Raw genomic sequence first — 26,928 nt, 5'->3', positions numbered from 1 at the left:
AATTTTTCCTATTCATTTATCTATCCAAAATGTCTTTTAAAATGTTATAATTGTACTTAGATCCACCACTTCCTCAGCAAGTTCATTACACATGGAAACCACTCGGTAAAAAGTTTGCCTATATTATCTTTTTTAAAATCTCCCTCCCCTCAACTTAAAAATGTGCTCCCTACTCGTGAAATCCCCAACTCCAGAGAAAAGGCAGCCAGCATTAACTCTATCCACACCTTTTGTTATTTTATAAACTTCAATCATGTCACACCTCAACCTCCGCTTTCTGCAGTATCGAGTTGTGTCTGGCAAAAGCTTTTTTGACTTTGGTTACAACCATCATTTGTCACTGAATGCATTCGCACAAAGCTAGCGACATAATTTTAACAAGAGGACAAGAGCTTAACATGCAAAAAAAATGCAAAGTTTGAAAGATATTATTCTTAAGTAGCATAAAAAAAACTTCAATGCTTTTTCCTTTAAAAGATATCCTTTACAAATCTACAACCCCAATTAAGTATCACACCTTTCTTAATTGTTTCATTTTTTTACTCAACCTCTGAGGTTGCAAGTATCTCCCTTTGGATGACCTGCACATTCACTAGATGTGATTCTTTCCATACACAGATATCAGCTAATTCCCTGACTTCTTATGAGAAATAGCTAAAGATATCTTTCCAGCCTGAAGATTACCATAAAACTGGGTATTCTTCTGTTGGTATGAATCTTTTTCTTCTGATCTCAACCTGCTTGTGGCCCTGGCTATGTCCTTTTCTGCCATCAGAAAACTCTACATAGTAAACACCCTTTCGCCAAAATCTTCCAGGTGACTTAAGCTTAGGTCATGTGCTTTCTTGAAAATAATGCTTGAATTCAAAAATGACTATCTGATGTCTTTAAAAAATGTCACCTTCTCAAAATTAAACAAAAACTATTTATCTTAATTTATAAAATTAGAATCTAAAATTATCATACCATACATCAAAAATTAAGATTCAACCATCTTACAGAAGTCAGACCTCAGTAAAAGGACACCATGCTTACACTTAGAAGTGCCTTCTTCAACCAATACAATTGTACTTGGTTACTTTTTGGCACACTTCTGTACTTACTTGATGCTAGTTTCTTTAATTAATGTCTCTTCTTGAGACCCTTACACTGCTGAAACAGCTTATTATTTCTTAATACAAATCCCTCAAACTCCTCTTCTGCAGTTGGCTTCCTTGACATTCTCAGAAATTCTCTCTCTCCTGCGCTAATTAGTTTTGAAGACTGCTAAACTACACTGCTGCTAGTATAGGCTTCTTTGCCCCCTCTGAAAAAAGCATACACATTCCCTGAAAAGAACCCGCCCACACAGACCTTCTTGTTGGCTCTCTCTTTAAAGTCAAACTGTTTCTATCTTCTTGTGTCATTGGACACCTTGGTTCTGTGCAACTGTCCTTTTCTTCCCCTCTCTCCTTCGTGTTACCATGCCACTGAACAAATCATCAACTATTTTAAAAGCTTCATTTCGATGCATGTAAATAAATTTCAGACACCCTGGTGTCATTCATGGAACTAAACCATGAAATTAGCATTAGGTTCTTTGCTTTTCAAACTAAACAGAATAAAACTACACAATCAAATGCAAAGCTATACATGGTATTACCATCTTTAGAACACAAATTTCCAAATAATAAATCGTGAACTTTATCCGAATATGCACCATCTCAGACTTCAAAGCTACCCACTGATCTAAAACTGATTTACCGTCAAGTAGCCGTTTCCAGACTACTTCAGGTAAGTTATATGCCAGCTCAGTAAAATTTGTTTTTCAAGTTCGTTAATGAATTAAGAATTATTACTCCTGGTCTCTTTCTCCTGTTCAACAACTACCCTAGGTATAACTGAATTGTGATACTTTTACCAAAGTGTATCCCAGCTGATATTTTCACATGCCCAACTTTATTTCCCAAAACTAAGTTCAGAGCCAACCCCTTTCTTGCTGGGCTTGCATGTACTGGCTAAAAAGATTCTCTAATGCATTAAGAATTCTGCTCCCTCAGTGCCTTTACTTCACTTCTATCCCAGCTACTACTAGGGCAGTTGAAATCCTACCCATCACTGCCTGATTGTTTTCGTACTTCTGAGAAAGGCTTTACATATTCGTTTGTGGGAATGCAGGAACAAATAAAAAGGTCATTTTGCCCTGTGATACAATTAAATCATGCTTGAACTGTATTTTGTTTTCATCAATCCACTTTGATTCTGTGACTTTTAATGTCCTATCAGAAGCTATCAATTTGTTTTGAAATATACCTGGCCCAACCTCAACAATATTGTGGGGAAAAGAATTCCATTTCGCCACTATTTTTTTTAAACACGAGATTTCCTTCAACATGTCTGGACAGACTATTTCCTGATGGATAAGGTTATGTCCTTTTGTTCTGGACTCTCCCATCAGATGAATTATTTTCTCCTCATCTACCCTCCATAATACAAATCACATTGGCATAAATCTATTCTTATTATCTACCTTGTATCTTCACGGCTTAACCATTACAGATCCAGGCTGGTTTCCTCAATCACTCATTTATCATGCAACTGTTCAGATACTCTGACCCCAGTAACAGGTTCTAGTAAATGCCTAAAAATAGGTGTTAAACTAATAGGTCTACAAACCTTCCTTATGGTGAAGTGATATTGACAATGTTTCATATCAAGGTCACTTCATGACCTGCTTTGCCAAGTCAGGATTAACAATTTTTTTTAAACCTCATCTTTTTAATACAGGGTAGAAAGTCCTAGAACTTTGTCTTTAATAATATTTAGTTCTGCCATTAAAAAAACTATACAGAATCAAATTACTTCACCTTAAATTTTGTTTGTCCAGTATATTTAGTTTCTACTGCGAAGATTAAAATAAATAAATTAGTTATGTGTCTGCCACACATGGAGAAAATAAGACATCTATGCTCAGGGTCAATGAAAAGAAACATATACATATAAATGCTGGGCATTTGAACATGCTACTTACATTGCCCAGAAAAAGGGAAGAAATAATATTCATACCCAAAAGGGGTTTTTATTAATTCATTTGCAACAGATACTATCAATAAAATGGTGAAGAATCTTTAGGCAACGTTACAGAATATTCACTGTGATGAAGGTTCAGAAAGACGATATAGCTGCTGGAATTGGTGCTTTGTAGCCATCCAACTGAATGCTATTTGCACAACGTTTTTAAGAAGTTGTTTACATCAAACTACAATGAAAGACCTAAGATCACTTGAAATAGCAACAGGGCTAAACAAAGTAGAATAGGATGGATATTCTATAAAAGTTGTAAAGACATTACAATATGAAGCTTTTGTAAATGAAGTAGGTGATTAAAGACAAAGTGAAGTGTGTTAAAGCCTAACCTGCTATTTAACTCATTGAGTGACAGTCCACCTAAAGCAGACAGTTAGTTCATCAAATCTGAGCCTACAGAAACAATAAAAAAAACTTGCACTCCAAAATTTGCCATGGATGTTAGGACATTCTCACTAAATGGAGCTTTTATTAATTGATCATAGATCATCATAGAATCCTTACAGTGTGGAAACAGGCCATTCGGCCCAATACCACTTCTTCGAACACATCCCTCCCAGACCCAATCCCCCAATTTCCCATGATTAACCCACCTAACCTAAACATCCCTGGGCACTATGGGCAATTTTGCATGGTCAATCCACCTACCTTGCACATCTTTGAACTGTGGGAGGAAACCAGAGCACCTGATGAATGAATAGATCGAAAAACACCTAGTCAGCATTGACATTTCTCCTCGTCATGTAGTGAGACCAGCATTGTCAATAAAAGATACACAAATTGCTGTGAAAACTCAGGAGGTCTGACAGTGTTTGTGGAGAGAAAGCCATTCAGATGTTAATGCAAACGGACTTAGGAGCACTTCTGTGTGGAATACAGAAAACTAGCACACAGGCTCAGCAAGTAATCAGCCTGATATTATTTTCTTTCTGTTACTAATCAAAAATGCAATTTGTCACATTTGTATTCCCAATTAGCCAATTAACCACAAGTGTCCAGAAATCAACAGTTTTGAAAATGCTACTTCAGGGTTAAGATTACAATTGGGTTTGTGGTTACAGTTATGGTTAGAATTATTAATGACAAGCAGATTATATTGAGGCAGAGATACTGAGCTGCAAAAGACTTAACAGGGGAGAAGTGCCAGGGACAGTGGCATCACAAAGCACTGATAACAGAATATACCGATCACCACTCAGTATGATGCATGCAAAACAGTCTATTTGCAAGTGAAGGTGCCCACCTCAAGTGCAGAAATTTAAAGAATGAATCCGAGACAACAGCAATACATGAACAACTTTTAAACTCAGTACTTCCAAGGAGTGCTGCAATTGGAACTGGAATCCATGGTCAAAAGTCTATCCACTATCTACAAGGCACAAGTCAGGTGTGATGGAATGCTCCCTGCTTTCCTGGATTCGTCCAGCACCAATGACACTCAAAGCTTGGCAACATTCAGAACAAAGGAAGCCTACATCACTAGCACCACATCCACAAGCATCCAATCCTTCCACCACCAACGCACAGAAACAGTATTATCAACAATATGCACTGCAGAAACTCACCAAAAACCCTTAGAGGGCACCTTCCAAACCCACAACCATTTTCATTTCGAAGGACTGGACTGCAGATACATGGAAACACCGCCTCCTGCAAGTTCCCTTGAAGGCATTCTAGCTTGGAAATATATTGATGCTCTTTCACTGTCACTGAGTCACAGTCCTGGAATTCCTGCCCCAAGGGCATGGAGGGTAAACCTACAGCATATGGACTGCAACAGTACAAAAAGGCAGCTCACAACCACCTTTTCAAGGAGAACCAGAGACTAGATGACCAGCATTTATTGCCTATGTCCACATCCCCCGAGTGAATAATTAAAAAGAATGTCGCAGGATGATGTTTATATTCTAAAAGAACATGAGATCTTAAAATAAACACAGGAACAGGACCCTTGTGCCTGCTCCACCATGCAATAGGATCAGGCTGATCTGACATTCCTCAAGTCTGCTTTCCTGTCTTCTCCCTATAACTTTGATTCCCCTACTGACCAGGGTTTTATCTATCTTGGCCTTAAATATATACAAGGTCTCTGCCCTGACAACTCGCTGAGACTCGGAGCCCTCAAAAGAACAATTCCTCCTCATCTCAGTCTCAGAAGGGGCACCAATTTAAGACCATGCCCTCTGGCACTAGACTTTCCCATGGCAGGAAACATCCTCTAAGCAATTACCTTGTCAAGCCCCTTAAGAATCTTATGTTTCAATGAGATTATCTTTCATCCTTCTAAATGCCAGTCAGTAAATCTCAACCACTTTGCCTCTGCTCAAAAAGATAATTCCTCCATACCAGGGATCATCCTAGTGAACCTTCTCTGAATTACCTCCAATGAAACTCTTCCCTTTCCCAAACTGCTCACAATAGTCCAGACGTGGTCTCACCAGCACCTTGTACAGTTGCAGTAAGACTTCCCTACTCTTATTCTTCAACCTCCTTTAAATAAGGGCAAACATTCCATTAGCCTTCCTGATTACTTGCTGAACTGGTCTGCTAGCTTTGTGTTTCATGTAGTACTCCCAAGTCCCTCTGTGTTGCAGCTTTCAGCAGTTTTTCTCAATTTAAATTGTTATTCTTTCATCCTCCCTTCCAAAATGAAGAACTTCAGATTTTTCCAAATTATAGTCCATTGGCCAGTTTTTTGCCTATCACTTAACTTATTAATATCTCTAAACTACCTGTATCCTTCTTGTAACCTGTCTTTCCACCTATTTTTGTGTCATCCTCAAATCTGGTTATGGTACATTCATTTCCTTACTCCTACTTTTAATATTTATTATAAACAGTTGCAGTCCCAGCACTTATCCCTATGAAATCCAACTAGTCACAGGTTGCCAACCTGAAAAATAACCTCTCGTTGTTTCTTGCCTATGAACCAACTTTCTATCCATGTCAATATACAACCTCTAACACCTTTGGACTCTTAACGCCTTAAATGTTTTGTGAAGTACCTTGTTGAATGACTTCTGGAAGTCTAAATACAATGCGTTTCTAAGTTCCTTTTATCGACTCTGGTTGGGACTTGCTCAAAAAACTCTAAATTAGTTAGGCATGATTTCCCTCATGAAGCCATGCTGACTCTGTTGAAGATGGTCATTGCCTGACATTTGTATTTGTATAACACAAATGTTGCTTGTCAGTTTTCAGCTCAGACCTGGATATTGCCCAGATATTGCTGCATTTGACAGGGCCCACTTCTGTATCTGAGAAGTTGCGAAGGTTGCTGCACATTGCGCAAATATCGGTGAATACCTACACTTGTGACCTTATGATGGATTGAAAGTCATTGGTGTAATAACTGAAGATGGTTGGGTGAAGGACACTAACTTAAGGAACTATTGCAGCAATGTACTGGAACACAGGTAACTGACTTTGGATAAGCAGAACCATACTCCAATGTGCCAAATATGGTTTCAAGCAGCAGAATATTTTCCCTGATTTCCATTGACTCCACTTTTACTAATGGTCTTGTGTAGCATTTCTACATCACAGTCACTAACCAATCATGCTGTGCAAATCAGCATTCTTCATAGGAGCTACTAAACTCCACAATCCATCCCTTCACAACATACTCAAATGACATAACTGCCATACGTTGCTCACCACTTCTGGAAATTGATTTTAACTGTTGCAGAATTGATGCTTTATATATCAAAAGGAATATTCTAGTAGCTTAAAGTTAAAAACGACTAAACTTCTGCATCACTGTGCCTTCTACATTCCAAAATCATTGAGATGGAAACAACCTATTGGCAAAGTCTCACTAGAAACAAGTACCAGGAAGGAATACAAATAGGAGCTCTCATTTTACTTTTTTAACAAAACACACTGCCTAGGTACCTGACAACCACTTGGATATCCAACTGGTTGGAAAATTACTATGAGATGTAGTCACGCCGATAATAGGACTCTGGTTATGGAAGGAATGTGCCCAAACATAATTTAACACATCCAATAGAATTCAGTAGATGTAACCATATTTGGATCACCATGCAGTTGTACGGACTGTCATTTGACAAGACAGCCAGCCCTTTGCACATTTAGGCATCTCTCGCCCTCCCCCCACCACCTACTTCTACAAATTAAAATTTTGCCTACATTTTTGATGAACCACGCATCACAGACAGAATTGTTTGAAAAAAAACAAATCAACCAGCAGTTGCCGTATCTTGAAGAACAAAAAATAATCTGTCAAATAATCTGTCTACATCTTTAATCTGTCTCACTGCTGCAACTGAAATCACTACTGAACCCAGCCTCGATCCATTCGAGATATTAACCTATGAGAATTATGTCACTTTAACTTTACTGGGTTTTAAACTGTTTAAATTGATCCTCCTACCCTGTAACCTTCATGTGTGCATGTATCAAATTTGGAGTCTACTATTTTGTTTCTACTGAGCTAAGTAGAGTAAATATTACTCTCTCTTTAAAAGCTCAAGGAAATCTGTAGATGTGTGCACCTTTTATTCACAACACAAAAACAGTTGTTCATTGATTGAATTAGTGAGCGCATTTCATTTTATTAAAAAAACGTTGTTGCAGTCAAATAAGGAGTGTGAAGTGAGCGAAACCAGCCTACCCTTCCTTACCCTTCTGTAACATTAATAAAGATAAAATATAAATCAATGCAGCTTAGAGGTTTGCAATGCAGAATAATGGACTCTGTGTAAACTCTAAACATCATGTATGGCAATTCAGTGGCTTTGATAAAATACTCTGCCTTAAGTCAGCATGTGACAAAATAGCATAATGAGAGACCCTCTAGCACACTTAAAAAAACTGACACATGGTGTGTCTAATGTCCATTGTTCGTTTGGCCATAAAATTATATCATACTTGTACCTGATTGGCCTTATTAGGTCAGAATTTGCTGCAGTTGGCAAACAGAGGTGCGTATTTTTCATCAGACTTATCCTTTACAGTTTAACTGGTGTTTTTTAGTCTAGGTACTGCTGTAAATTGGAGATACAAATACCTTCTCAGCTTGGACCTGACAGAACATGGCAAGCAAATGTGTTTCTTTAATAAATCAGTCTGAAATATTTTTAAACACCACAACCTGAAACAAGCAGTACAAGTTCAAAGATTGAGTTCAATGTCAAATCAGATATGAAAAGTGATGTAAAGAAAGAAGAATCAACAGGTTGAAAGATATTCTGTTTGTATTAGTCGGTGTGTAAGTAACCAGGGGTCACTCTTGAGAGCTAGGAGTGAGATCAGCAAAATCTTCTTACAGTTGGTAGGATTTGGAATGAACTGCCTCAGAAAATGGTGGAGGTGGATTCCATAGGTGATTTCAAAAGCGAGCTGGATATTCATTTGAAAGTGATGAATTAGAGGGATATTGAGTTAAGGCTGGAGAATGGGGCTAGCTGGACAGTTCTTTCCAGAGCACTACAGGCATGATGAGTTGAATGGCCTGCTCTACTAATAGATTCTATAATTTTACAATTCTCATTGCTTACATGCATTTGCTTTAAGTCACTACTTAGTTTGCTCATAAATAGTGGAATGCTATTTGCCTTGCCATTACTTTCAATTAAATTATGGTCCACGGGATAAATATTAGACAGAATTAGGGCTGAAAAGATTTAATGATTCACTTTAAGAAGGTGGAATCTTCAATGGTCCCTGAAAGATGTGTTTGTAGCTGGTTAGTTGTAAAAATTGGGTGGGATTAGCAGAAATGAGATTCTTAATGTCAAGAGCAAAATGTTAGGTTCTGCAATGAACAGTGAGACAGAAAGCTTGAGTGAGTGGTGAGAGGGTACTTGCAAGTATTAGCATGTCATTATTAATAAGCTCATGCGCTGCTTCCTCTCTTCCAACTGGCAGACAGAAATTTGATAGTTCTGGACGTGGAAGTCAGAGACACTAATGAATCCAGCTCACTGCTTGCACCTCCAGGCTTTCACCTTGAAACACCTAGTACCAACACCTCAGGGCACACTCCTTAGGCAGTTACTGCCCACACCTTCTGTCAAGAGATGCTGGAAATAGACATGTGCCAGCAGGGTAAGCTACAATTAAATCGAATGCACTTCGACTAAATGCCCAACTCTCAAAGCACAGTATATGTCAATGACAACATAGCAGGGGAGGGAGGGGTGGGAGGCAAAGAGAGGGTTGAAGGAGAGAAGGAGCGAGAAAAATGTGCATTTGTATTTACAAAGAAGTATCGCTTGTGTAACCCGTGAAGTGTTTTGTTTTGGTTCCCCTCCCATTCTACTGTGCACAGTAGAGTGTAACTTTTGGCTTGACTTGGTGCAGGTTGAACTTTAAAAATGCTCCAGCGCTAGGAATCCCAGGAGGTCTCATGAGTGGCAATACTTCCCCTTCTGGCAAGGCGGAAAACAGGGCAAGAAAGGAGCTATATGACAGGACACATAGCTAATAATGTGACTTTCAGAAATTAGCGAGAGAAACCAAATTCATAAAGAGAAAAACCCTCCAACAAAATGGGAGAAGCTAACAACTAGTCACTTGCTGACAAAATTAGGTCCAGGTTACAATGCCATTATACCAAGCTGCGTTTACTGCTGAAAGAAAGTTAATGGCACATTCAACATATAATATAATATTTACAAGAAAAAAAACCATTATGTGCTTGCTTGCACAACAAATAGTATTGCTTGTATGTGGGGGGAAAAAAAACTTTAGCTTGAAGTTCATAGGGTTTCACAACAACCATCATAATCAGCTTAATTCAAAAGGCTGCAATAGGAATATGTCCCACAATTGCACTTTTTTTTGGAAACACTGGCATGGTTCACTGACAGAACACTTATGCCTCAGTCCAGCCTCCATTTTTTTTATTACTGTTGAAAAATGGCTGGAAATATTCTTTGAATGAATAGAGGAACCAATTATTTCAAAGGATTATGGCTATATGATTATATGAAAATTAAGGCAAAGTTAAAAAAAAAAACTTACAAAGTGGCACTGATGCCTTCAGAAACAGCAATGAGTTAAAGGTTGAGGTAGGTCATCACACTTGATACAATGACAGCTTGTCTGTGACTTGCTTCCCAGAGGGACAGTGGCACAATTATTGACTGATTCATGATAGATTTGTTGCCAATGAAACCTTTCCAATTGACCTGGCTACGGTCATGACATTTCAAAATTTTTCATTTTATTAAGTTTAATGGCAACTCTGAACTGCAATAAAATACTCAGTTCGGAGTTCAAATTAACCACTCAGTCGTTGAATGAAGCACATGGCTCTCATTAAGTTTCAAGCAGTAAAAAATTAAGTTTTTTTCAAATAACTAACTTCTCACTAATGCTCAGCAATCCAGGTTTGTCAGATTTATATCCCCTTCATTTTTAAAATTCAAACTAATTATTTCACAAAAACCTGAGCCAAGTCTTCTTGGTCACTGAATACCCAATATGGGAGAACGAGGGAAGATGACTATTGGAGACAATGCATGGAATGAGACCAAACTAATTTCTGTAGTTTAAATTTAGCTAAAGCATACACTTCATACTATAACTATAAAGAAAACGTGCAGCTGTTGCTTCTATTTTTTTAAAAAATAACCAGTTGCACTAAATAAATGCCAGTATTTTAATTGTTACCAACTTACATGCACAAATTTAAAAGTTTCACTGCTTTAAGACGTCAACATCAATAACACTTACCTTGGAAATGCATCAAAACAATAAGTTTTCCTGGTGTCAGGGAATGCCACTCGCAAGCCGGACATAAGAGGGGAATGAAGAATAACAGCTGCACATTCGTAGCGTGATGCCAGATCTACCGTTGGGACAGTACCAATGCTTTGACCATACAGGATGATGTTCTCTGGACTGACAGCATACCTGAAAGAAAAATATATGAGACACAGGTATTTGAACAAAATAATAAAACATGTCAAAGCAGTTATTTAAAAACACAGTAATGATTTTCACACCATTCCTGGATGGGACAATTATACGTTCTACACGTAGTGGTCATCTTCAGTCTGTTGTTCAAGTTTCTATTTTTACAGGTATGAGATATTCAGAATATTACTTTTTTCTTTAAACTGAAGGCACATTCTCCCTCAATTCAGAGGCTCAAGGGTCCATCTGGATATGTTTGTTCTTCAAATGAATAAACACCCCATACAAAAGTGTACATGTGAAATACCACTCACTTGCCAATGACTTTACTTGAGTGTTAACATCTTTCAAATTGCACACTCTCAGAACATAAAGCACGGTGGCACAGTGGTTAGCACTGCTGCCTCACAGCACCAGGGTTCAAGTCCACCCTCAGGCGACAGCCTGTGTGGAGTTTGCACATTCTCCCCGTGTCTGCGTGGGTTTCCTCCAGCTGCTCCAGTTTCCTCCCACAGTCCAAAGACGTGCAGGTTAGGTGGATTGGCCTTGCTAGATTGCCTGTAGTGTTCAGGGATATGTAGATTAGGTGGGTTATCAGGGGAAGGGTTTGGGTTGGTGCTCCGAGGGTCAGTATGGACTTGTTGGGCCAAAGGGCCTGTTTCCATACTGTAGGGATTTTATGATTTATCTTCATGTAATTACTTACTTTCAAGATTTCATTTTTTTTTAAAAGTTGTCTTGGAAATTAGTTAAGGATAATGTTTCTTTAAATTATTTAAATACTTCATGTTTTAGAAATTCAAATATCTCTTCTCTTTGATGATTCAATACGAGTCATTTATTGACAATCTTGAACATATGAGCTCATGTGGAACACGAAACATGATCTCTATTGTATTCTCAAAGAAGTTTGCATTGAAGATAACCATTATTTTTCTTTAACTACCATTGCACAATACTTTAATGCTGTCCCCAAAATCTCATATGTTGAACAGGACCAAAATAAAACTCACTTGGCAGTTGTATCTTTTCACCTTTAGTGTGCGCAATCATAAATCTTCTAGCCTACATTTATTACGATGAACTTATGTGTCTACTCAGGGGGGAATGGAAATGATCCGATGGCGATCTAATCAATATTCAATCCTCAGTGCCACTAAAAGCAGATTAACTGATCGGTCATTTGTTTGGAGGAACCTGCTGCATACAAACTGGTAGCCATGTTTCCTTTTAAAGTGACCAGACCTCAAAAGCAGATAATTTATTTTTAACCTCTTTGTGGGTTCGGAAGATATGAATGGCATTACATGAATCCAAGTTCTTTATTATTAGATTCAACGTTACTCTGAAATCCTCCCTTTTTATTGAAATGGAAAAAATGCCAATCCATATGCTTTTCTATTAAGAGATTCCAATTCACATGATTCAGATATATGGTGCCATTTTCAAACAAAAAGAAAATGATTATAACTTTACACAATTACGACTAAGATTTTTTTTTGATTGAGTTTATCAAAATAAGACTGGGTATAAGTAAATTAAGTATGGTTATAAAGAATCTAACTGGCAGTGTTTTTAAGTTGTATCCCTGGATTTGGAAAGAGGTTCTTGAATATAGGCTGTTTTAAATGCCTTCCTTGATAATCCCTTAGGAAAAGGTAAATAGTCATTTTTTCAAACAGGGAGCCAAAACTTAAACCCTTGGAGACATGTGTTAAATTAATATCAATGTGTACTCAAAGAAAAACCTGGGGGATGAAGTCAAAGATTATTACTTTGTACCAAGAAACTGCAGCTCTCTAAACTGACACGGAGTCAGCCATTTTGAGGTTAATGATAAATTAATAGTACCATATACAAGCAGTCTCTGTATAATGTTAAGCAAGGTTCCACATGTTCAGAAATGTGTCCAAGTTCCTCAAACTGGCCTTCAGCTTACTTTGTAATATAAGCTTGGTTTCCACTCCACACTTAGAATTTAAACAAACATTGTATGAAAAGCAGCCTGCCCCATGTACTGAAGAAAGTGCTGCTGAAAATTTCTCCAGTACTCACAAAAGCAACTGATACAAGTAGTGGAGAAAACAAACTGGCAGGAGCCAACTCTTGGTATTTATATACAGTACACAAATATTTATACCCCAAAAGCAAAAATAAACTAAATGTTAACATACATGATGGTGAATAGAAAGGAATAAGAAAAATGGATGTGCAATTTAACCACTTTAGACAATTAATTGCCAATAAAACATTGTAAACAAACTGCACAAATGAAGATTGAAGACTGGATTTTAGGAAAATACCTTTTCCTCTCATATTATTCATGAAACAGCCTCATTTCGTGCATGATTTTACACTAAAACCAAAGACAAACACGAGAAACAGGAACCAGGGATAAAGCAGTCACATTTCAATAGGATACAAAAAAAACGTGTTTTTCAGAACTGTCTGATAAATTTGGTATACCTGTAAAAGTGATTTCAGCAATGAATCAGAATGTGAACAAAAAGCTTATGTTGGACTTATTTAAAATTCTGTAGCTGTTCTGATATTCAGTGGAAATATTTTGCTGACACGCACTGTTTGCATGGATTCCAATCCAAACCACATTTTCCTTCAGCAAATATTAGAGAAATTGGATTAGTGGTATGCTTTATTAAATATCAAATCAAATCAATACTAAACACAGTGAAGGAATCACAAACCACATTACAGCAGGTAACTTGAAGTAACACAAATGACTAAGATGTCTTCAAAACAATGTAAAAATGCAGCTTCAGAGATGGCAGAAGGCACCAAATATATTGCAATGAAGGTAACTGAGGAAGGCAGCAGCATAGTGCTGATGTCATTGGATTAGTCATGCAGAAATCCACGGGGGACATGGGTTCAAATCTCATGTCAAATGACAAAATTTGAATTCAATAAAAATCTTGAGACAGAAAGCAGCTCTCATGACAACTATGCAACCAGTGTCGATTGTTACAAAGTCTAAAGTCCTCTAGGGAACAAAATATGTCACCATTACCTGGGCTGGCCTGTATGTGGCTCCAGAGGCACAGCACTGTGACTGACTTCTAGACACCACTTAGGCAATTAGAGCAGGGCAATAATCAGTTTCACCAGCAATGCCCAATCCCCAAAAGACCACCTTACTCACGGATCTACTACATGGCAGTCCAGAGGTATAGATAGTTAAGTGCCGGGCAAGTTTTACTTTTAAAAAAATCCAAAAGAATCCTATAATGTGCTACATATCAAACTAGGCAAAAAACCCTACAAAACTCCAGATAACAAGGTGTAAAGCTGGATGAACACAGCAGGCTAAGCAGCATCTCAGGAGCAGGAAAAGTCAGCTTCCCTGCTCCTAAAATGCTGCTTGGCCTGTGTTCATCCAGCTTTACACCTTGTTATCTTGGATTCTCCAGCATCTGCAACTCCTACCATCTCTCCTACAAAACCCCAACAGGGTTCACAATATGTAGGGACACTGGATGAATTAACCTCAAAAGTACAAAATAGCATTAAAAAAAATCAAAGTTGGGTGAAAAGTGAAAGTCACCCTGATAAAATCCCCCCTCCCCCGCCAAACACTTTCCTTGTAATGGAAATGAGCTGAACACTTGAAAATGCAGTCTTCATTCCAGGTGGAAAAATAATGCACTGCTTGGATTGGAATAATGGTGCAGGACAGAGAGAATGGTGGCCTGCCTATTCAATCACACTTGCTGTCTCTCCCATGCTCAAGTCACAGGTTTTGTCCTTGCTGCTCACTGAGCCAAAAGACATGATTGGAAGAACTGCAAATCCTGAAGTTTGGAACTCTGAATGACGATTAGGAACAATTATTTTAGCTCATCTTCTATGCAAAAGACTCAGCTGCATCTTTACACATCATGACAAGGCCAGAGAGAAGCTGCCATAACACAACAAAAAAAAGACAATGGTGGTAGCCAGAATCTCGTAATGAGGCTGGGACAGATAGGATCTGGTTACTGGCTGAGTTATCACCTTTTGCAGTGGGAGAGCCCAGAGGAATTTGCTTTTAATAGAGAAAATTTGCAGAAGAGGGTTAATGAGGAGGCTAGGGCTCCAGGTGTGGGTTGGGTCTTGTGCTATTTGTTATTTGATAGTCAGCTTGGAGTTACAGCATCAAGTTGTATGAAGTTCTCTTGTTGCAGTTAGAAGTCAGCATCCTGACATGTTTAAAGTGAAGAGCCCAAGTACTGAGGGAATTAAATCTTTTTTTCTTTCAATTTCAAAATAGGAATGGTACAAATTTCTTGAATTTTTTTTAAAGGAACTGTAGATATGATATGCACTGTCAATAACTAATTGACACAAGGTAAGTTAAGTTTCATTTTGAGGTTGGAGTAAAAGAAATTTAGAATACGTTCACAAAGGTAATATCTTGTTTATAGAATTAATTTATGAGAACCTGAATACTAGAATCTGGCATGTAGATTTCAAGTTAAAGTTAAAAACAAATATTTAAATAATAAATGCATCCCAGTAAGGAAATCACAGAGCAAAATTTAACACCAATAAAGATGGTATTCCTACAGCATGACTGCCTTACCTAATAAAAGAAATGGTGAGAATGAGAAAGGTACCCTCAAAAATCAAAATGTAGCCCTCAGGAAAATTTCAAAAAGGAGATCTTATGGGAGGAAAGAAAATTTAATCCTTGAACAGGTAATACAGACCTTAAAGCAAAAACTGTAATGTATCCACATTATAGGAGGGATGTGTTTGCCCTGGAGAGGGTACGGAGAAGACTTATAAGGGCTGGAGAGTTTCATTTATGAAGAATGATTAGATAGATGAGGTTGCTTCTTTTGGAGCAGAGGACACTGAGGGGGAGACAAGACTGAAATATATAATTACAAGGGAAATAGAGAGGGTAGATGGGAAGAACATTTCCCCTTGATGGAGGGATGAACAAGCAGGAAGCATAGATTTAAGATAAGGGGCAGGAGGTTTATAGGTGGTATGACGGAAAACATTTTTTACCCAGAGGGTGCTGGGAATCTGGAACTCAAATGCCTGTTAAAGGTGATAGAGGCAGAAATCTTTATATCATTTAAGTAATATTTAGATGTACACTTGCAATGCATGGAATACAAAGTTACGGGCCAAGTGCTGGAAAATGAGATTAGAATAGTTATGTGGCTGTTTTTGTTTGGCACAGACTCAATGGGCCTAAGGGCCTTTTCCTGCGTGATGGACCCCTATAACTTCATGACTGAAAAATGCTGTTATTTAAAGATTCATGTTGGTGGGTAATGTAAACAGTTAGAAGCTTGATTTCTTCCTGTGGTTCTTATTTAAAAAGGACAGCAAAAGGGTAAGTTATACATAAATTGCAAAATACATCAGGCTGAGTGTGAAATAAGAGAGGAGAGGAAAACATTGTATTGAAATCATAACACTCTGCGGATCTCATTACAACAGCAGTAATAGGCTCTTAACAGGTGTATAAATAGACTTTAAATGGCCTTAAAGAGCTTTGCAATCTCAAATTGCATTTTTATGAACATTATGTACAGAAGAATGGAATAGCTCAGAATAGGAATTGGGTAACATCCAAATGACAATCACTGCTTTTTCTCCATCTTTCAAGCCAATGGTGCTTTCTGGTCTCAAAACTACTTATACGACAAACCAGCTGCCAGACAGAATTCAAAGAGGGGGCCTCTCAGGTACCACTTTAATGTCTATAGTAAAGGTAAGTTACTGTGGTAAAATGTTAACAAATCAGTCATTTTATTTGGTAATCCTGACTACCAGCTGAATATTTTTTGCTAAATTAACTGACCAATATCAGTCATCCCTTACCTCATAACTAACACATTGGAATCACTTCAGAAATGAATACTAAACATGCGTTCTGGCCCTTGAAAATTCTCTTGGACGTCATCAGAATGGATTTTGTTTTAAACTGATGGCAACATTCTGGAGTTGATCATTCCCATTTAAGTGAAAATTGACCTTTCTCTTTACTTTCATTTTAAGCACCATATTAAATCAGATGATACTAAAGGATTAATGTTTTCGTAAGTCAATTAACACAGAACAGCTGTGCGGTCTCACTTGCAAATGAAGTTTGACTGAAATCCAAATCGGACATCCATACAAAAAGAAGCTATTTTTTGTTCTATAGATCAATCCCAACATCCGAAATGGGATTTGGGTAAGGCAAATTCAGACCTGTAATCCAAAGCAAATTATCCACCAATGATATATAGTAAAATGCATGCAAATCTTCTGGAACATTTCTGTAACAGTCAAATCCTCGAAGCAAGTGTTGGATTAGAAGTAATTCGTCCACAGTCAAATATTCTAGAGGGTAAATCTACATTCCAATATAACTCCAATATGATTCTTTTTAAACCCTAATTTTCTCATGAACCTGTTCTGAGATGTTATTTCACACCTCTGGAGCAGGTGGGACTTGCACCAGCATTTCTCGGTCCAGGGTAGCGACACGACCACAGCATCACAAGAGGCCTAACTCCAATATTATTAAAATAGCCATTCAGTTCAACGGTTTTAATTATCTTCACAAATGATTGAAAATTAAACTTGATTTAAGAGGGTATAAAATGTCTATTATTTCACTACATTAATTGAAAACAAAGTGAATATAACCAGCATAAATTTGCAAAGTTGTCTTCCACTAATTATTAATGTATAAAAAAGATATTGGTGCTCAAAACAGATACCAACTTCAGCTCAGTTACAGAAGTGGGATGCTAATGGGTTCAATTTTCAGGCTAGCTATTTGAGCACAGAATCTGTGTCAATTTCAGGGAGTGAGTAGTTGATTAAATATAATCATTGAAACAAAATCTAACTGGCACATTCAGGTGTTAATGATCCATGAACTGATAAAAGGTCATGAAATTTCCTAGTATCTGTTATTCATTATGTTTCTGGGACTTCAATGTAAACAAATTGGCTACTGTATTTTTCGACATTGTAACACTGATTACACTTCACAAGTTGTAAAGCCTTTTGTAAAAGGCTCAAAAACTTTTTGCAGTTTTGAACACTTGTAGTTTTGTTCTCTCATTCCAGTCCAAGAATTTTCCTAAATAGATGAGCACAAAATACACACAACAATGTGGCATGATGGCTCAGAAGCAATCACTGCTGCCTCACAGCACCAGGAACCCGGTTTGATTCCACCTCAGGCGATCATGTGGAGTTTGCACATTCTCCTCGTGTCTGCGTGGGTTTCCTCCAAGTGCTCTGGTTTCCCCCACAGTCCAATGGTGTATAGGTTAGGTAGAGTGGCTACGCTAAATTGCCCATGGTGTGTAGGGTGGGATGCTCTTCGGAGGGTCAGTATGGACCAAATGGCCTACCTCCACACTGCAGGTTCAATGACTATGACTAATGAACTGACATTACATTGGGTTCCAAAATGAACCTGTCAAGCTTCTGATCAAATTGCAGTTGTATGTTAAAAGATAGCTACCATGAACACAGGGTCACTGATTTGTAAAGGACTCCTTTAAAAGTTGAACACATTCAAATCAACAGCCACAGATAGCACAATAACAGAAAGGTTGGTAAAAGGAGGACACATACTTAGGATATCTGGCAAAAGAAACAGAGGTCAAACCAGAATTAAAGCTCATTTGCCACTGCTCTAGCCATTTAACCAGCCAGTCTACATCATTCTTTGTTCCAAAGCTTTCTGCCTCATTACTGATCACAAACCAATGTGTGTATCGCCTGTGGACACACCGATCATGCCTCCTTTTTTTTGAAACAAACTGACAGGATAGTGTAGGGGGAGGGACTTAGATTAGTTCACAGGTCGGCGCAACATCAAGGGCCGAAGGGCCTGTTCTGTGCTGTATTGTTCTATGTTCTATGAAAGATCACACCTGGGATGAGGGCATCGCGGACTGGGCCAACACTCACTGCCTGTGCCTAACTTCATTTAAGGTGGTGGTGTTGAGCTCCAAACTTAATCATTGCACTTCTTATGGCATAGGTTGCCCTGAGGGAGGGATTTCCTGGATTTTTTGACCCAGTGACAGTGAAGGAACAGTGATATATTTCCAAGTTAGGATGGTGAACAGCTTGGAGAGGAATTTGCAAGTGTGATATTCCCATGTACATGTGCTCCTTGTCCGTCTAGATGGAAGCGGTCATGGAAGCAACAGTCTAAGGACCTTTGTTAAATTTCTGCAGTGCTTCTTGCAGATTGTGCACAATTAAGTAGCTAATTTGGCCGGACTGCTGGTAAGTTTCATGACTGTTACTGGATTTACACTACCCACCACGTACACGGCAGATACTCATGTGACTTGGCTAATATTGTCTATCTCAAACTGCAGGAAAGGATGCACGAGGTATGGTGTATTAGTGAAACTATGCAGACATTAAGGCTACGGGTGAATGTTGCACAGTGTCCAATCTCCAGGCAGGAACAGTCTCTCCCAGTTGGGGAAAACTTCAGTAGTCAAGGACTTTCAGCCTCCGATCTTCGGGTAAGCATCTCCCAAGGTTGCTGTCGTGTTACACAACAACGTAGAATTGCAGAGCAGAAACTAATAGCCAAAATTGCGTACCCATGAAGACTGCCTCAACTGTGATCTTGGACTTGTTATTCTACATGTGACCCCACCCACACTTCTTTAAAATCTTCCTTACTGTCCTGTGTTAACACCATCACCTTGCTAACTGGTTATGATCTCTCTACCTTAATTAGTTACTTTGGTTAGACCTCAGCACGTGACTCTTATACGTAGCATGTTGTTCCAGTCATCTAGTTTGTCTCCAATACCACCTTATTTATAATTTTTTTGCAATTATCTCTGTCTCAATTAATCAAATCATAGGTTATTTCCTCACTGGTTATCCAGCTGTTGGCACTTTACTCACACCTTTGAACACCTGCAGAGAACTATTATTCAGCCTATCGACATTTCACTCACACCACGTGTGATCTTTTATCTCTCTGATTATCGAGTTTGTGCTTGGGTGCTCTCTTCACTTGATGAAGGGGCAGCGCTTAGAAAACTTGCGATTTCAAATAAACCTGTTGGACTATAACCTGGTGTCATGTGACTTTTGACCTAGCCAAGCCTGAATGTTGTTGAGCTGCATTTGGATATGACCTGCTTCAGTACCTGAGTGGTCGCAAATTATGCTGAACATTTTTTGATAATTGCACATCTCAGTTCTGACCTTACGATGGAGGGAATGTCAGAGATGACGGAGCTGAAGATGGTTGGGCCTATGAGACTACCCTAAGGAACACCTGCACAGACGTCCCAGAACTGAAATGTCTAACCTCCAATCACACCATCTTATATGGCAGGAATGACTCCCACTAGCAGACAGTTTGCCCCCAGTTCCCACTGACACCAGTTTTGTTAGGGCACTTTGATACCACACTTAGTCGAATGTTGTCTTGATGTCATTCTTCTCTCACCCAATGGAATTCAGCTCTTTTGTCCATATTTGAACCAAGGCTTTAAATGGGGTCAGGAGCTGAATGATCCTGGTAAAACCCAAACTGGATGTCTGAGCAGGCTGTCATTGACAGGTACTGCTCGACAACGCTGTTGATGACTCCTTCCATCACTGATTGACAGTAGACTGTTGGGGTGGTATCTGGCAGGTTGGATTTGTTCTGCCTTTTATGTATAGGAGATACCTGTCTATTATGTCTAGAAATGATAAAGGATTTATGATTAGGTGAGTTGTTGGGAGGAAAATTCTAGTCAATGAAACAAGAATAGTATTTTCCATGGACTGACCATCCTACCATCAGTGTCTGTGTAAATACCGCCACACTGCACTCCAGCACCCAGCCAGTCAAACTGTTACAAAACAGACAGCAACATCTTGCTGTCCCACTGCTGATACAGCAGTCCTGGACATTCAATTATCAACTTAGCAAAGGAGAGCTGTCAAATAATCTTTGGATTCTTATAGCAATATAGAACCTAGAGGATGGCAATTCCAACCCTTCAATATGTTGGTAAATCACAGGCAGGTTGGCACTCCAAACCCTAAAAGCTTTTCCTGCTCAATGCATTTCATTTAGGAGGGCATAATGTTTCTTGAATGTTTGTACAAATAAAATTTTTTTGGACGCATTTGCATTAGTTACTGGTTATAGTCAGAAGCTAAAGTTCCCAAACTCCTATCTCCTACTCCCAGACTTTTGTTTGCAACAAACTATGTTGTTTGGCTGTCCACTCACTCTCAACGACATACTACCTCTTTTATAGTAGTAATGCTAACTGCCTCAACCATTTCTCAGCACATTCACCAAATCCCAGCAGGCTTTACAAAATTTATTGTTGTCTAGTAAATTGATCAGCTGTCTGCGCATGAATATCCAGCATTGCCTTAATGTATTTAAAACACTAGTAAAAGTATAACAGTGTTGTCTGTAATGTCAGAGAGATTGACTGACAGCAATTACTTATTGGCACATTGTTAAAAGGACATTTTAGACTGGAAATCAAGGCATAACTGTTGGTTGCATCTACTATATAGATACAGCAACATCACAGTCAATGCTGTGCATTGGTGAAGTGTTTCCAAAATTCCAGTAGAGTTTTTGCTCTAACAGCATTTTAGTAACCTGGGACAATTACACCTGCCCCATCCCATCAAAAAGCAACAATGACCTGGTAAATACAAATTGATATAAAGGTACTACGCCTTCAACGCACATTGATGGACATCAAAACACAATTAAAATAAAAAATTAAAATGATACCAGAGCAAAACTCCATCTCCAGGCAAAGAAGTTTGTTTCATAAGCTGATTTGTTAAACTAATACTAACCACATCACTGAAGAAAATACAACTGAGACACAAGGAGCAAGGCAGGAGTTGGGTCACTTTCTGACATGATAATCCCTCCTCCTGCCCACCCAAGCTAACTGGTGGGGAAGCAAGATAGGTTGGAAAATAGGCTGCACCTCCAGAAGCAGGCCTTTGACAGGAGTGGAAGCTGGTTGATTCAGATCAAAAATCACATCTCTGTTCACTGGGACAATGGCCCAGATCAGTAAATCAGTGCAAGGCTCACTAACACTTGTATTAAAAAGCCACTTTATAAAATTATCCTATTAAGCAGTGATAATACTCAATGACCATGCACTCCGTCCTCTTGACAACAACTTGGTTTGCTGAACCAAATCGCTTAGCTTCACCATACATTCATAATAAGGTCCCAACGTTTAACTGCATTGACAAAACCCCTAGAGCCAAATACATCAAATCTTTTGAAGGCAGCCTGAAGTTCAGCCATCCATCAAAACCTCAAAATAGTAAAAGATGTGGGTGAATTAGAGTTAAAGCCACGGCGGACAACTGCCATACAAATCTCAATTTCAGTATTGTCCAATGTAGGAAAGCACTTTATCCAGCGGATGCAGTACTTTAATCCAGCTGAAAACTTGACAAAATTTCAGAGGTCTGGTCAATTTTATGACCATTAAAAAACAATGCCCTGGCATCAATTATGTATTAAAAACATAATTTATCATATAGTATTTCATGACGACGCATGATGTTCTCAACACCTAACTTCATTGCCAAAAGGTTCCCAGCTTCAGAACATGGTTTGAAACACTTAAGGTCGTGTGAACCAGCAGCATCTTTAAAAGCCTATCACTGTCAAAACTGCATTGGATTGAAACTGCCTACTCCCACAACTAAGCTGAAATCATCGAAACAGCTCAAAGCGGCTTTGTAACTCACTGTCTTGGGCCAGGCATTTCCAAATTACTGGCAAGAGAAATGCCAAAACCAGGCGTCATGGGTTGGTCAGTAAGGGGGAATTCAGACTGAAGAATCTGACCAATTTTCTTCCAATCTCTTCACTCCAATACTATGAATACCTTTTGTGGTCAACTTGATTGCTTGTGCTTTATATAGGGAAGCCGCAACAGATTTGCAGATTCTTATAATACAACACTTGATAATGATACTTAACTTTGAACTTACCCTTCTTAAAGACTGCAAATGTACATGGAGACACCCTTATTTTAACTGGTATGTACCCTAGTTGAGCACCTAGGCGTCCATGCTATAAGAGATTCAGATTTTAAAAAAAATCAACAACCAAAGCTATTGACAATTCATAAGTACTAAATTTAAAGTTATCTTTTCTGGTTACATTTTGTTTTCTTCACTGAACATAGAACATTACAGCACAGTACAGGCCCTTCAGCCCTCGATGTTGTGCCAACCTGTCATACCGATCTCAAGCCCATCTAACCTACACTATTCCACGTACGTCGATATGCTCATCCGATGACGACTTAAATGTACCTAAACTTGGCGAATCTACTACCGTTGAGGGCAAAGCGTTCCATTCCCTTACTCCTCTCTGAGTAAAGAAACAACCTCTGACATCTGTCCGATATCTTTCACCCCTCAATTTAAAGCTATGCCCCCTCATGCTCGCCATCAACATCCTAGGAAAAAGCCTCTCCTTATCCACCCTATCTAACCCTCTGATTATGTTATACGTCTCAATTAAGTCACCTCTCAAACTTCTTCTCTCTAATGAAAAACAGCCTCAAGTCCCTCAGCCTTTCCTCATAAGACCTTCCCTCCACACCAGGCAACATCCTAGTAAATCTCCTCTGCACACTTTCCAAAGCTTCCACATCCTTTTTATAATGCGGTGACCAGAACCATACGCAATACTCCAAGTGTGGCAGCACCAGAGTTTTGTACAGCTGCAGCATAACCTCTTGGTTCTGGAACTCGATCCCTCTATTAATAAAAGCTAAAACACTGCGCCTTCTTAACAGCCCTGTCAACCTGGGTGGCAACTTTCAAGGATCTGTGTACATGGACACCAAGATGTCTCTGCTCATCTACGCTACCAAGAATCTTACCATTAGCCCTGAACTTTGCCTTCCGATTACTCCTACCAAAGTGCATCAATCTCACACTTGTCTGCATTAAACTCCATTTGCCACCTCTCAGCCCAGCTCTGCAGATTATCTATGTCTCTCTGCAACCTACAGCATCCTTCGTCACTATCCACAACTCCACCGACCTTAGTGTCTTCTGCAAATTTACTTACCCATCCTTCTACACCCTCATCCAAGTCATTTAGAAAAATGACAAACAGCAATGGACCCAACACCGACCCTTGCGGTACACCACTAGTAACTGCTCTCTAGGATGAACATTTCCCATCAACTACCACCCTCTGTCTTCTTTCAGCAAGCCAATTACCGATCCAAACTGCTACATCTCCCACAATTCCATTCCTCCGCATTTTGTACAATAGCTTTCTGTGGGGAACCTTATCGAACGCCTTGCTGAAATCCATGTACACCACTTCAACCGGTTTACTCTCATCTACCTGGTTTGGTCACCTTCTCAAAGAACTCAATAAGGTTTGAGAGGTACAACCTACCCTTCACAAAACCGTGCTGACTATCCCTGATCAATTTATTCTTTTCTAGATGATTATAAATCCTATCCCTTATCACCTTTTCCAACACTCTACCAACAACTGAGGTAAGGCTCATTGGTCTGTAATTACCAGGGTTGTCTCTACTCCCCGTCTTGAACAGGGGAACCACATTTGCTATCCTCCAGTCGTCTGGCACTATTCCTGGAGACAATGACGAATTAAAGATCAATGCCAAGGCTCGGCAATCTCCGCCCTGGCTCCCCAGAGGATCCTAGGATAAATCCCATCCGGCCCAGGGGACTTATCTATCTTCACCCTCTGTAGGATTTCTAATACCTCTTCTACCTATCAGTACACAACAAGCATAGTTGAAAGCAATGAAAAAAGGTCAAATAAATCAAATGGAAGATTAAATACAGTGGCTTGGTGGTAACTCTAAATAAAAAGGTTGTGAATTGAAACTGACAGCAAAATCCTCAAGGGAAGTTTAGGACACTGTTTAGAAGGGATGGCAAACCAAGGCCTCATATACAATCTTTAGCATTCAGCAGAGGAAAGTATGATATTATCTGAAGGATAGAATTGAATTATCTAGGCCAATCTTCCTTGAAACAAATTACCAAAAACAGGCTATTTGATCAGTCATTTATTTTGACACTAACAGGGCTTTGCTGTACATATATTGATTGCTATTAGTAAAAAGCACTCCAAAAATTAAGAGAACATCAATTAAAATCTAGGCCTGGACAATAATATTTTACAGCTGCAAAACAATTTCAGATATCTGGCTAAGAGAAAAGAACCTGCATTAATTAGAACATAGAACAATACAGCGCAGAACAGGCCCTTCGGCCTTCAATGTTGCGCCGACCTGTGAACTAATCTAAGCCCCTCCCCCTATACTATCCCATCATTATCTATATGCTTATCCAAGGACTGTTTAAATGCCCCTAGTGTGGCTGAGTTAACTAATTGCTTAGAGAAGTAATACAAGACAATGTGAAAAGATACTAAAGAGTATAACATGCATTCCCTTTAATGTACCTCTAAAGGGGTACTGTAAACACCTTTTCAGTGTTTCAATTATTAAACAGCATGTATATATAGTGATGCTCAATCTATGCCAGCTAAATTTACTACCACTAAATGAAAGGAAACCCAGTTGGCTGGTCAGGGATATTGCCATGAACAAGACATAAAGAAGAGAAAACGTTGAATATCTGCTCACATCATTACTAGATGATGATAGAAGTATAACAGAATAAAATTAGTAGAATTGTTGATCTGAACTTTAATCAAAACACAGGGAAGAAGACGACTGCAGGTGTCTCTAGTGCTTATGCAATATACCAGATAAAACCTTCTCATAGCTCATGAAATGATTAGCTGAAAAATGAATCTCTCTAAATGGGCAATACCTCTATGACTATAATCTTAACACCTTTATGAACATACATTAAGAATTAGTGTTCTGGGTTCAGAACCATCAAAATGCAACAATCTAAAAAAGTCTCTTTATCTTGGTACTAAAGTGATTATGGAGGTTGGTCTCTATTACTTGAAATAGTGCTCATAATTCTGTATGCAAAACTCTCCTAACACCCCTCAAATTTTTATTTACTACTATTGGAGGAGAGGCGATGGCCTAGTGGTACTATTGCTAACCTATTAATCCAGACACCCAGATAAACATTCTGGGGTCCAGGTTCGAATCCTGCCATGGCAGATGGTGGAATTTGAATTTAATAAATATCTGGAATTAAGAATCTAATGACCATGAATCAATTGTTGTATGTCGGAAAATCCTATCTGGTTCACTTATGTTCTTTAGGGAAGGAAATTGCCATCCTCACTTGGTCTGGCCTACATGTGACTCCAGACCCACAGCAATGTGTTGAGTCTTAACTGTCTTCTGTGCAATTAGGGATGGGCAATAAATGCTGCCTAGCTAGTGACATCCTCATCCCATTGACATGAACGATGAAGAATCACCACACTTCTCTGCACGGTCAAAAGTTGAGACAAACAGATCTCAAGTGTCCTCTAGCTGAATGAGAATACCTGCATTTGCACTCCAGAATGGCTACGACTGAAAGCAAGCAAAAGTCCAAATGTTGCTTAAACTTGAGACACCCACAGTTTACTGGCTATTACCTAAACATTAAGTGGAAGGCCTCTAAATCTCATCTTCTCCCCCTCCCCCCAAACAAGCCTGCAAAAGGAAATTACTTTATTTCCCTCCAACAGATTGCAGTCAGACTTTGCTCTACATATTCAGAAACTCCTACAAATGGATGCCTTCCAATGTATAAAATACGATAGGTCCTTGCGTCATTCTTACTCATTTGTATAGAATCTAAATCTGATTGGGAGAAACTTCATAGTGATAATACAATCAATTTGATCATTTCCTATGTGTTTGTTGCTTTGTTACAATTGCTTTATTTGGCATAAATGAGGTTTATGTTGTAAGTTCTTGCTTTGTTAATTATCCTTCCACTCCAAAATGTCTTCAAACTTTTCCCTTGATTGTTTCAAAAGAAGTTAACTCA

General features: G+C 38.8%; 1 protein-coding gene across 1 annotated transcript in view; it reads right to left on the bottom strand.

Moving 5' to 3' along the window:
• abhd17c (abhydrolase domain containing 17C, depalmitoylase) overlaps window positions 1–26,928 on the bottom strand; it is a 75,430-nt gene that overhangs the window by 23,328 nt on the left and 25,174 nt on the right. Inside the window, exon 2 of the mRNA XM_048562810.2 lies at window positions 10,771–10,950. Within this exon, the coding sequence (XP_048418767.1) occupies window positions 10,771–10,950 (180 nt within the window). The remainder of the gene's footprint in view (window positions 1–10,770; window positions 10,951–26,928) is intronic.

This window comes from Stegostoma tigrinum, chromosome 33 (assembly GCF_030684315.1).
Source record: "Stegostoma tigrinum isolate sSteTig4 chromosome 33, sSteTig4.hap1, whole genome shotgun sequence".
In the NCBI taxonomy this organism is placed as follows: Eukaryota; Metazoa; Chordata; class Chondrichthyes; order Orectolobiformes; family Stegostomatidae; genus Stegostoma; species Stegostoma tigrinum.
This window is presented reverse-complemented; position numbering and strand designations above follow the sequence as displayed.